The 12,289-nt window shown below is 44.3% G+C and overlaps 1 protein-coding gene across 8 annotated transcripts in view; it reads right to left on the bottom strand.

Annotated features, from left to right (window-relative positions):
• Positions 1-12,289, bottom strand: part of LOC119251747 (golgin subfamily A member 6-like protein 25) — a 92,857-nt gene that overhangs the window by 8,752 nt on the left and 71,816 nt on the right. For 3 of the 8 annotated variants that reach the window (XR_008553023.1, XR_008553021.1, XR_008553022.1), the window contains exons 23-26: positions 7,454-7,476; positions 7,264-7,361; positions 5,454-5,664; positions 4,335-4,417 (exon numbers count right to left, since the gene is read on the bottom strand). Coding sequence is in view for 4 of the 8 variants with exons in the window: in XM_037519008.2 (XP_037374905.1) it covers positions 4,399-4,417; positions 5,454-5,664; positions 7,264-7,361; positions 7,454-7,476 (351 nt within the window). In the remaining 4 variants the exon portion in view is untranslated. Of the gene's footprint in view, positions 1-2,122; positions 3,360-3,423; positions 4,418-5,415; positions 5,665-7,263; positions 7,362-7,453; positions 7,477-12,289 lie in introns of those variants that run through there. The other 5 variants (XM_037519008.2, XM_037519009.2, XM_054698398.1 and 2 more) reach the window with 3 other exon arrangements.

Here is a 12,289-nt window from a genome sequence, read left to right as displayed (position 1 = left end):
ACTATGAACAATGTCACGGATATATGTTTGAGATTTTCTATAATTCAAGATAACTGGCACTAGCACAGTCTGGCATAGAGCGACTTCTTTTCCCGTACTGAGACCTCAAGAGACTTCATATTTACACATAATCTCCCCCTCATCCAGACCCTCGCACTAACCTCTGTAAATCTCTCCCACGTCACTCCATTGTTGCCCAATAGCCTCGCTAAGTCTGGTCATTGTCTGTACTTGGGAGTCACAAAGGACTACAGTTCAGATTAACCATCCACAGGGCAGTGGTTAAAAGAATCACTGCCACAGGCTTATCCTGTTTTTTATGGTTGACAGAGGCAGTTACCACTTCAACTCCCCCCACACATCTTTTTTTTTTTTTAAATAATAAATTTTATTTTTATATTCCCCATACAATTGCAACCCCCCTATTCTGACCCCAATCCCTCCCCTCCCGCCACCCACCCCCCAAAAAGTGTCTCTGGTTCATAGTTTTTTGTTGATTTTGATTTTCACTTTCTTATAGTTATTCTTTTTCTGGTCCCTTATTTAAGTTTTCTAGATTCCTGCTATGAGTGAGACCATCCGGTATTTTTCTTTTTCTTTCTGGCTTATTTCGCTGAGCATGATCCCTTCCAGCGCCATCCATGTTGCTGCAAATTGCATGTGTTTATCTTTTTTGAATGCTGAGTAATATTCCATGGTGTATATGTACCACATCTTCTTGATCCAGTCATCTATTTTTGGGCGTTTGGGTTGTTTCCAAAGCTTAGCTATTGTAAACAGTGCTGCTATAAACATAGGGGTGCAGGTGCTCTTTGGAGTTGATGTTTCTGTGTCCTTTGGGTAAATACCTAGGAGTGGAATTGCTGGATCATATGGAAGCTCTATGTTTAGTAGGTCCAGAAATCTCCACACAGCTCTCCATAGTGGTGGGGCCAGTTTGCACTCCCACCAGCAGTGCAGGAGAGTTCCTTTTTCTCCACACCCTCGCCAACATTTGTTGTTGCTAGTTTTTTTAATATGTGCCATTCTCACTGGTGTAAGATGGTATCTCATGGTAGTTCTGATTTGCATTTCCCTGATTACAAGTGATGTTGAACATTTTTTCATATGCCTGTTGGCCATTTGCATTTCCTCTTCAGAGAAGTTTCTTTTTAGGTCTTCTGCCCATTTTTTGACTGGATTATTTCCTTTGTTGTTGTTGAGTCTCATCAACTCTTTGCAGATTTTTGTGATCAGTCCTTTATCGTTAGTGTTGTGTGCAAAACAAAAACTCCACAGAAAAACTAATTCAACTCATCAATCAGTTCACTAAAGTGGCAGGATACAAAATCAACACGCAAAAGTCAGCAGCCTTCCTATACACAAACAATAAATCTGAAGAAGAAGAAATAAAAAAAAACCATCCCTTTTATTATTGAAACAAAAAAAATCAAATATTTGGGAATAAATCTAACAAAAGAGGTAAAGGACCTATACAAAGAAAACTATAAAACACTGTTAAAAGAAATAGAAGAAGACACAAAGAAATGGAAAGACATCCCCTGCTCATGGATTGGGAGAATAAACATTATTAAAATGGCCATCCTACCAAAAGCAATATACAGATTCAATGCTATTCCAATCAAAATCTCAATGTCATTCTTCAAAGAAATAGAACAATTATTGATGAAATTCATATGGAATCACAAAAAACCCCGAATAGCCAAAGCTCTCCTGAAAAAAAAAGAAGGGAATGGAGGCATCACACTCCCAGACTTCAAACTCTACTACAAAGCCACAATCATCAAAACTGCATGGTATTGGAACAAGAACAGACATACAGACCAATGGAATTGAATAGAAAATCCAGAAATAAACCCACAGATTTATGGTCAACTAATCTTTGATAAAGGAGCAAAGACTATGCATTGGAGCAAAGAAAGTTTGTTCAATAAATGGTGCTGGGAAAACTGGGTCGCTACATGCAAAAGAATGAAGCTTGACCACTACCTCACACCATACACAAAAATCAACTCAAAATGGATTAAAGAACTAGACATAAGACCTGAAACCATAAAATACATAGAAGGAAATATAGGCGAAACACTACGTGATTTGCACATCAAAGACATCTTAAAGACATATCACCCAAAGCAGTGATAGTGAAGGCAAAGATAAACAGCTGGGACTACATCAAATTAAAGAGCTTCTGCACAGCGAAAGAGACAATAATAAAAACAAAGAGAAACCCCCACACATCTTTTAATGGCATCAAATAACCCGGAAGCACTCAGCCCTCCAGGCCGCTGGCCTCCCTGCTGCTCAAAGAAGGACCCTTGGAAATGAGGCCTCTTACCCCACCGAGCAGGGATGGAGAGGACGACGTGTGATCCTTTTATCTTCCTCTCCCCCATCACATGGTGGTCCTCTGTAGCATTTTGAGTTCTCACACCCATTCGTCCATGCAGATTTATTTTTTTATTTTTTAAAGGTTTATTTATTTATACAAGCGCTGGGGTATAGACAAGAAGCATGGGAGGGTGACAGAATTTACCAGAGACAGAGCAGGGAGCAGAAAAGGTGGACTCCTGAAAACACTGCTGAGGGGAGCAGTGGACAAATCAGGAGAGGTCTGCTGTGCCATGTGGGTATCTCCCTGGCTGGCCAGGAATCGAACCCATGCCACAGAGGGTGCGGACAGCTTCACAATGCTGCGCTCAACCCGCTGTGCCACCTGGGAGGCCCTCCATGCAGATTCATTATTGATCAGTCACTGACAGCTCAGCACTGTTCCAGGTATAGGGAAATCTAGTTAAGAAAGCAAATGAAATTTCTGCCTTCAAGTGGTTCTATTATATTCTCTATGAGGGTTAAAGGAAGGTTAAACCAAGAGTAAACCAAAGATTTTACTCTTTTCCTATGTTTCTGGTGGAGGCAGGAATAAAGAAGAATGACTAACCCTGTAAAAGGCTTGGAGAGTATCACGGAAGGAGGCCTATGCAAAAGTTTCTATGTGGGCACCAGCTGTCATGTCCAGCCTCACAGTCCAGAAAGACCCCCAAATCTGGCATGGGTCCCGAGGAAGAAGAGAGGGTGCAGGACCAGTCAGGTGAATGTGATCATTGTTTGTGCATTTGATGGCCCAGAAAGCAGACTGAGGCTCAGCATCCTTTCTACATCCCTGGGCACATTCTCCAGACAAACTCCCAAATCACACTCAGCTCCTTCTCCCATGTCCACTGCAAAGTAATGTCTCCCTGAGGTGAAGCCCTCATAGCCCAGGACACGGGTCACTTGCTGAACCTCCTAGAAGTGTGAAGCTTCTCAACGGTGTGTCCGTGCTGGAGACCTGCTCCAGCAGAATGTCGTGTCAGGAGTCCCTGAAGGGAGAGGATGGTGTCGGCAAAAACTGAGGGCTGATGGGAAGAGGGATGAGGAGACACAGACACTCTTATATTGGTGCAAGTATCTCCTGCTGAGGGTCTCAGCGGGTCTTTATTTTTACATTAAGGCAAGGGGTGAGATGACATCAGCATAAGCATTGAACCCAAACAAAGACAATCATTACATATTTTCTCATGAACATATAGAGACCCTCTTCATCTCATACCAAAAAGGCACTTCTTTGAGCAACTTAAAAAAACCATCAGGGATAACTGGTTTTCTTGGTGCAACTCATTTCCCATCATGATCAATTGTCTAAGACAGCACAATATTTGGTAACAATTAATCAACTTATTAAGCTTTCCTAATTTCAGAGTGGGCGTGAAAGTCCTATCCTATATTCTGTTACTAAAATCAACCTATCTCCCTAGCACACAAATAATCTAACTAATTTATCAATTACTTCAAAGTGGCCTAAAGTAACTCATCAAATCTATTTTAATCCTACAGAAGTCTAACTCTTAACTAGAAATACCTAACCTCCACACAGCCTGCAAACTATCGACTTTCTGCATACACCAGGAAATGTATTGCTGCCACAAACACGTACCCCCTGGGTTAGGTTACGGTTTCCAAGTGCATCTGGTTCACGGCAGTTTGTTCTCTATAGTTCTCAGGGCCAAAACATTTCTTTCCTGGCTACACCTTTAGAAATTTTACTTTCTTTAGTAATGATTCAAGTGTAAGAACAATAGGCCAATTAATGCCTAGGTCCAATTAGGTTTTTCACAAGTCAATTTATAACTAACTTACTTATGCATTAACCAAGAACAAACAGGAGAGCATTAGCAGGCATTGCCATGGAGACTCCCTTATTCTCTCCTTCTGGGAAGTGCAGGACTCCCCTGTTCTCCGGAGTTTCCCCCAAAGCCCGGCCCTTGTCAAGAGACAGCATGGGTAGCGCCACCTACCACATGTCTGTAAGTCACTTCTGTCTGGTCCTCAGACAGAGTTATGTTATCATGAGCTGTGTCTTCATCCAGAGGCACGCTCACTGCAAAAGTGAACAAACATAAACCAACAATGACATGTTTATCAGTTAACAACAGTTCACCTTAAATAAAACCAGCATATGTTTAATGCAAGCTATTGGTTTCTTGTGCCTCATCTGCTGATGCTCAGGCGTAACTACAGGGATCTCTACACCCTCACCAGGAAATGCTGCACACAGAACAACACAGTAACCAGGAAAAGAAGCCTTTCTGCACCTCCTCTATGTGGAAAGTTGTCTGTGTCTATCAGGACTCTCTTCCAGGAAGCTCCCGGATTCACTCCCCAATTAATGAGGCCCAAACCCACCATCCACATCAAAGGCTTCCAGGCATCCTTCTTTTGCTGACTGCTTTGCCCTAGCACACTGCAGGAGAAATAAAAGCTGGTAGTCTCTGTGCCTGTTTTGGGAATCTGTCACATGAGCTTGCACATCGTGGTTTCTCTAAGTTTACACACATGTGAACATAATATTGGCTGGCACATGATGGGACAACTGTATTCTAAAGCAGGGGGCATCACAGCAAGAGTGAATAGGGACGAGACTCCCCCCATTCTATCTAAGTCTATATGGACGGTGGGATTGTATTTTAGGGAAACAACATGAACTAATTTTTAGAAGAACGAGAGGATAAAACTTTCATTTCCAGGTCACAATCTCGGGTATCAACCTAAATAACCATAGATGTGAGCACTGACCTGAGAGCAGGTGCTGCTACAGGAGTCTGGGGCGCTCACTCACCTCATAGCCTGGACACACATCTTTGGCAAGGACATGGTTGTGTCTGCTGTGCTGGGGGGACTGTGCACAGCTCCTGCCAATGGGCGGTCCAGTGTCCTTACACTACAGGGGGAGCTGCTCATACAGCTTCTCACCCTCTACCTCCCTGGGGGCTCCCCTCTCGGCTTCCAGTGGGGCTTCCATTTCAGGCTGGAGCTTCCATATGATTTGCTACCTCACATGTAGAATATCTGAAGGACGGCCTCCTCCACTATAGTCACCTCCTCCTTGATTGCTCCCCGTTGTCCTTGGTTCCTACCCTGGTTTCCATGATTCCTCCTCTGACATCCATAAATCCTCGTCTGACATCCATGACTCCTCGTCTGACATCCATGAATCCTCGTCTGACATCCATGAATCCTCGTCTGACATCCATGAATCCTCGTCTGACATCCATGAATCCTCATCTGACATGCATGAATCCTCATCTGACATCCCTTGATCCTCCCCTGATGTCCCTGGTTGTTCCCCTGAAAAACTCCAAATCGTGTTTAGAGGCAGAGAAGAAATAGACAGAATACTCCACAGTGGAGGACACGCAGGTGACCTGGGCCTTTGTGCCTCCACAAATACCATTTAATTGATTACAGTTTATTGGTAACAATTATTTAGTAAGAAACGTTTTAATAATGAGGGCTTGTAAAAGAGTAAGAATTCTTCAGGGGCGACACAAGCTCATTTCAGACATACACTGAACCATAACGCAAAATCTTGTGTAAAAGATAACAGCAGATAAATCAGCTCAGTGAAATGTGAACGTGAATTCTATCAATTCCTGCTTCTCCCTTCCATGTGTCTTTGTTGGATCAAACTCAGAGATACTCTATTTTAAAATGGTGGTGGTATTCACATATCAGGACAGGGGAGAACAATCATGATGTTCATGATCTCTTATCTGAAACCCTTGGGGCCAAATATAAAAATTCACAATATTTTTGAGGTTATAATGGCATAATGTACAGAACCTCTAAATTATGTGTCCACCCCCAGCAGGATCTGCCAGAGCCATGAATCGATACATCGATAGTCCTGCACCAAGCAGGATTAATAAAGATGTTAAGTAGAGTCAGATGAGTGCAATTCAGGGGGGACCACAATGGAGGGCAACTCCAGAGTGTTTGCATGATTGCTGCCTCCTCATTTTCCTAGCCATCCATTTGAGCATGGGCATAAGCTAATAATTGCCCGAGCAATGGCAAGAACGATGGGATGTGCCACTATGGTCTTATTCCCTTACTTAGGACCCCATGTTACAGTTGACTTAATTTACAGACTATCTCCTCAGCCCAGCTCACTTTAAAGAAATAACAGGCCATGTGGAAGGCCCATATACCATGTGATGAGTGGTGGCTTCCAGAAGCTGAGGCAGCTCTCAGGTGACAAGAATTTGGGCCTAAGTCCTACATCCATAAAAAAAAGGAATCCTACCAACAACTGAAGATGATGGGAGAGGATTATTCCTCACATGAGTCACCAGATAACATGTAGTCCAGCAAACATAACTGCTCTGTGTGACCCCACCTGAGCTGTGCCCAGATTTCCCACACACGTGATTCCTTGAGAAAATGTGTGTCTTCAGCTTTAAGCCACTGAAGTGTTTTACAGCACATACAACTGAATAATCCAGCAAATAAATTCTGGTTAGGGTAAATTCAGCAGAGATATGAGTCAGGAGGAAACATTGACATTTTTTGAGCCTTACAACTCTGTAATTGTGGATAAGGGATTTGAAAATGTCATTTGGGTCAAGGTCCTAAAACTATTTGCATCATCTACCTTTTTGTATTGTTCTCAGACTTACTGAAATACAAACAGTAAATTTTATGGCCCAGTTACTGTACTAAGCACCGTCCAATGGTTGATGCACTTAATTTTTATAAGAACCGGTAAAAGGGAAACTGGAATCAGGGAATCGATTCACTTGGGGACACAGTTAATCAATGGGTGAGCAGGCATCTCAGGGATCCCCAGAGGTCCCCAGTATCTTGTGTCCCTGAGGAAGCACTGGAGCATCCTGACATCTCCACTGTGAATGTGGTTAACACTGAAGAATTCTTGACTTTCCATACCTTCATTGGTCTTTAAGTTTTTGCTCTCATCACTGTGGAGCTCAGATTCATTGCAGTCAGTATGAGGCTCCGAAGACACAGACTCCAGGACTGAACTCCTAGACTCAGAAGAGGACAGATTTCTTCAGTGGGGCATCCTGTGAGCTCTATGTACTCATACCCCTTCCCTCCAAATGAGGATAGTGCTTACCTGGTCAAGGTGTCTTTCACATCCTGCAGAGACACAAGGACAAAAGGAGAGTTAGGGAATCCCCATGTTTCATGGGGCTTGTATGAAGCCTGTTTTCTGTATACCCTCTATCCAAAGGAAAGGAATGAGTCCCATCTGGATACTGATGGATGCCCCGGTGATGAGTCAAATCCCCATCCCTGAGGGCCCAGAGCACAGCAGCAAGTTGATCTTTCCAGAGCCCAGTAACCTGCTCACTGTGACTGTGATCACAGCAGCATGTGGAGAGCCTGAGGAGGAGGCCGGGAGACCCTGTGCTCCCCCTGGCAGAACCCAGGCAGGTTCTTTCAGGGACCTGCCTGCCTTCAGACGAGTCTACATTAAATCACTCATCACACAGGCCTTTCCTTAGTGACAAATCCACACACACCTCATGAGAATGGGCCACTGTGGTAGTGGTAGGTGGTCGTGCAGGTGGAGCAAATCAGGTGACATTGAAATCTTTCAGTGAGATTGAATGGCAAATAAAATGAACAGCTCCCACAATTAATGTTTCAGGGTCGATCCCTCATGCCTCAGAAAAAGGTCCGGGAAGGCCTCTTGGGGCAATTGAACTGTTCATCAACAAGGGAGGTATTTCTCATACATGTGGCTACCCAACAACTGGTGTTTGCACCAGTCATCTCAAGGCGTCTCTCAGGAGAGAGTTTGAAAGTCAGGGTTTGGTACATACAGGACTGAAATGAATCCTTATTGTAAAAAAAGAAAATTGTTCTCTTTTAAAACATGTGTTTCCATGTAAGTCATCTAGTTCAAAGAGATAGTAGTATCATGGCTATTGCAATGTCTTACTAAACACAGAGGATGTCATAATCCTAAATGAAAGTAATGTGACGTGCATTTAAAAGAAAAAAATGTATTTAATACGATGTTTTCAAGGTCTAAAAGGGGGATATTAGAAAAAGTAAGAAGGTAAAAGCAAGTGTTAAAAGTCCAAAAGAGAGTGAGAGTGTTTAAAGAAAGCAAAAGCAAGTGTTGAAGATCTGAGAGAGAGGGAGGAAAAGAAATTTTAACAAAGTGTTTAAAAGGCCAAATCAAGAAGTAAAAAGACAAAAGCAAGCAGGTCTGAGAAAGAAAGGAAATTTTTTTTTTTTAAGATTTTTTTTTTTTTATAGAGGCATGTTTTTATTTATTTGTTTGTTTTTTTTTGTTTGTTTATACATGCACTGGGTACAGTCAGAAGCGCAGGAGGGTGAGAGAATTCACCAGAGCCAGAGAGGGGAGCAGAGCAGGCAGAAGGACCGAAGCACACTGCTGAGGGGAGCAGCGGGCGGCAGGAGAGGTCTGCACGCCATGTGGGACCCTCCTCCGGTGGCCGGGGAGCAGCCGGGGATCGAACCGGCGCCGCAGAGGCTGCGGGCAGCTTCGCAACCCAGCGCTCAACCGCTGCGCCACCGGGGAGGCCCAAGAAAGGAAATTTTTAAGAAAATGAAAGTGTTAAAAAGTAGTGTTGTAAGAAAGGAAGAAAAAGTAAAGCAAGCAAAAGCACGTGTTAAAGGAAAGTAAGAAAGCAAAGAAAGTGTTGAGGCTTGGGAGACGGCTCGTAGGGAAAACAAATGTGCATGTGCTGCAGTGAGTCGGTACAAACTGTAAAAAAGGACAAGGGATTCCAGCAGTTTATTTCATTAGCTCCAGAGACTGAACATGGCCTTGACGCCCTACATCGAGAGCAAGGAGACCATCAAGGCTGAGGAAAAAGAGACCAAAAAAAAAAAAAAAAAAAAAAGGGAGAAAGAGAAGAGAAGGGCCCAGTATGTGGCAGTTGGCACTGCCAGCCCCCTGCCACCTCAGACTCGCCCGAAGACTTATTGTCCCAGGCATTCGGGATCTCACCCCATTCGTGGGCTGCCAGCCTGCTTCGACTGCCAGCAGCCAGGACACCTTAGCCACGAATGTCTGAAGAAACCACCTCCACGCTGTGCCCTCAGTGCCACTGCACAGGGCATTGCAATAGGTTCTGTTCCTCTCTGATGAGAGAGACAGGGAGCAGCCCAAACCACAGGGCAAGATGGGAGGACAGTCTTAACCGTCAACTGTCTTTGACTAGAAGTAGCAGCTACAGGTTAAGAAGACATTTTCTAAAGAAGCCCAGAAGTGAGACAAGCGTCTGGTGACCCTAAAAGTGGCAGACAAAAAAAAACAAAACAAAAACAAACTCACACTCTGGTGAATCAGGAGCCACTTACTCTGCCTTTTTCTACTTTCCTTAGACTGGCCTACTGATGATTTGCCTGAGGCAGGACACCTTCATCCTTCTAGTCATATGAAAAAAAAAAACCTAAAGTTATTTAAAAAATCTGTATTACAGATGGCCTTATAGGCAGGACAAGGGTGAAGTTGGCTACTATCAATCTTGCCTCTAGAGCAGACCAACTTCTGTCCTACTTGTGCCTCTTTATGATTTTCTTGTTTGGGCCTTGCTTCCTCAACACCCTCGTCAGAATCATCTCCTGTCACCTCAAAGCCAGCAGGCGTCAGATGGTCCTTTAGACGGAGCCTGATAGGACGCCTCCACCATCCTTCCTCCCAGGGCCCTTAGATCGCCGCCCTACAGTGGAGCCCTGACTGCTCGCCCCGGTCACCATTTTCAGCAGGAAGCAGTGACTGTTCAGATCGACGCCCTCTGTCCTAACAGCAGTGAGAGGCTCCGTCTGTAGAAGGGGTACTGAGCCCCAGGACAAGTTAGGGTTAAGCAGGCAGCTGGAGGGCAGTGCAGGCCAGGACTTTAGGAGAGTTAAAGAGGCTTCTGAGACAAGGACAGTAAATTCTAAGTGCTAACCCACACATACACCAGAGGGGAGGTCAGTAAGGCCAAGAGGATGAAACAAAAACAGTACACTGGGCAGTGCCTGGTGACTGAAAGTAGTTTCTCTTACACACACGGGAACCCTAAAAATACTTGTCTTTGAAGGCTGCAACCTGACATCTGAGGACCCTAGATACAATGGATTAAAATTAAAAAGGGTGGAAATTAAGTGGAAAATGTCAGGCTGACCTGTGGATGAGCTCGTTGGGACAGAGCCCGCAGACTAAAAATTTTAGGTGCGTGTGCTCTGAAGGCCACACGCACCCTGATTCATGCATTCCCGGCTGACTGTATCCCTACATTTTGTTAATAAATACTCTGTAATCCAGCTGCTCGGGCTCAGATTTTGGAGAGAGATCTCCTCTGGGCTTGCTTGTGTGAAGCCTCCAGAGTAAATAAAGAGCTTCCCTCCTTCTCACTGAGTGTTGCCCGATTCCCTAATGAAAATGTGCCAGAACAGTTCATCCTTAAAAAAACAGGAAACTCTATGTGTTACAACGTGGATGATTCTGGGAGACACTACAGTCAGAGACAAAAGGACAATATTCTCATGACTATTTCAACCTAGTCAAATGCAAAAACAGAACGTGGGATGTGGGGACCAGGTGACAGGAGGGTCCTGGGGACGCTGTTTACTGGGGAGACTTTCAGGTTGGGGGGAGGAACCCGTTGTGCAGATGGAGAGTGGAGATGGGGCCTCCACAGTGTGACGCTGATGCCAGTAAAGACAATGTGTAAGATGGAGAGCAGGTACATTTGTGATTTGTGTATTTTACCACTCTCACCTATGCCCTCATCACACACACAGAGATATGTCTGTTCAGCAACGAAAACACTCTTCACATGAGTCCTTTGAGGTAGAAGTGTTAGGGGGAAAGGATGTCCTGAGCAAGCTCTATACAGGCTTTGTGGACTCTACTCCCACTCCATGAAGACACTGGGAACTACGAATCCCATGACTACCAAAGAGAGAGTTGCGAGGACCTGATGGCGGAATTAAGCAGCATGTTCTCCGTTTGGATATTTAACCAGTCAAGTGAGCAGGTGTAGGATTCTGAGCCTCATGGCCTGTGGGGTTTTAGCCAGCTCTCAGCAGGTCATTTGGGATTCCAGGTCAGTGGAACGGGTAGAATGCATTTATGAATTTATCTCCCTCTTTTTTACCGAGTTGTTCATTTCCTCATTTCCTCTTTCCTTGTAAATAAACTTTTTATTAACCTTTTGTGTGTGCCTGCAGTTTAAGTCCCCTTTAAAGGCATGGGTGAGGAACCACAGTGAGGTAACCCATTTTATATTGGGTTGCTCTGTAACAGAAGAATATCCAAAGTTTACAGCTCCTAAACCAACTGGGAGGCCCGACTTATATGTGGTAGAGGCTGTCATAATTCTTGAGGGTCACCAGAGATATTTCCTTCTTCTTCAGTCCAGATACAAAAGGACAAAGGACAGATGCTAGGCAATTTCATTGTGTAACTATCGCCATGGTCTAACACGAGATAAACCCAGGTTTTCTCTGAGATTCAGTCTCAAAAGATTACCATTCCCCTCATCTACTCGTTCTCTTTATTGGCATCATCTTCTCACTGTGTTGCCCCAGTCTCACTCTCCATCTACACAAATGGTTCATTCTTCTGGCATGAAACCAACCCACTAAACACAATCACTTGGTTCCTCTGCCCAACGTTATATAAATCTCCATTTCTGAGGGAGTGTGTGAAGGAAAGGCTTTGAGGCACATCACCAAGCAAGGCTGGTTGGTGACTCCCATGTACTGTTAGGGGAGGTCTGGGGGCAGAATTTGATCACAGTTACCAGCAATAGTCATCTCACAGCCAGAGTCCACTTATCATCCATGAGTTTAGACCAGCAGAAACAAAACCACCCACCTCGTGGGACTGGCTTTAATTTGGCAGATACAGAACTGCTACACTATCAGCTAATGCACTGTGACAGTGACTGGATATTGTGGTCATGGGTCATTGATGATGAAG

This window comes from Talpa occidentalis, unplaced genomic scaffold (genome assembly GCF_014898055.3).
Source record: "Talpa occidentalis isolate TD23 unplaced genomic scaffold, MPIMG_talOcc4v2.1 talOcc4.2, whole genome shotgun sequence".
NCBI lineage: Eukaryota > Metazoa > Chordata > Mammalia > Eulipotyphla > Talpidae > Talpa > Talpa occidentalis.
This window is presented reverse-complemented; position numbering and strand designations above follow the sequence as displayed.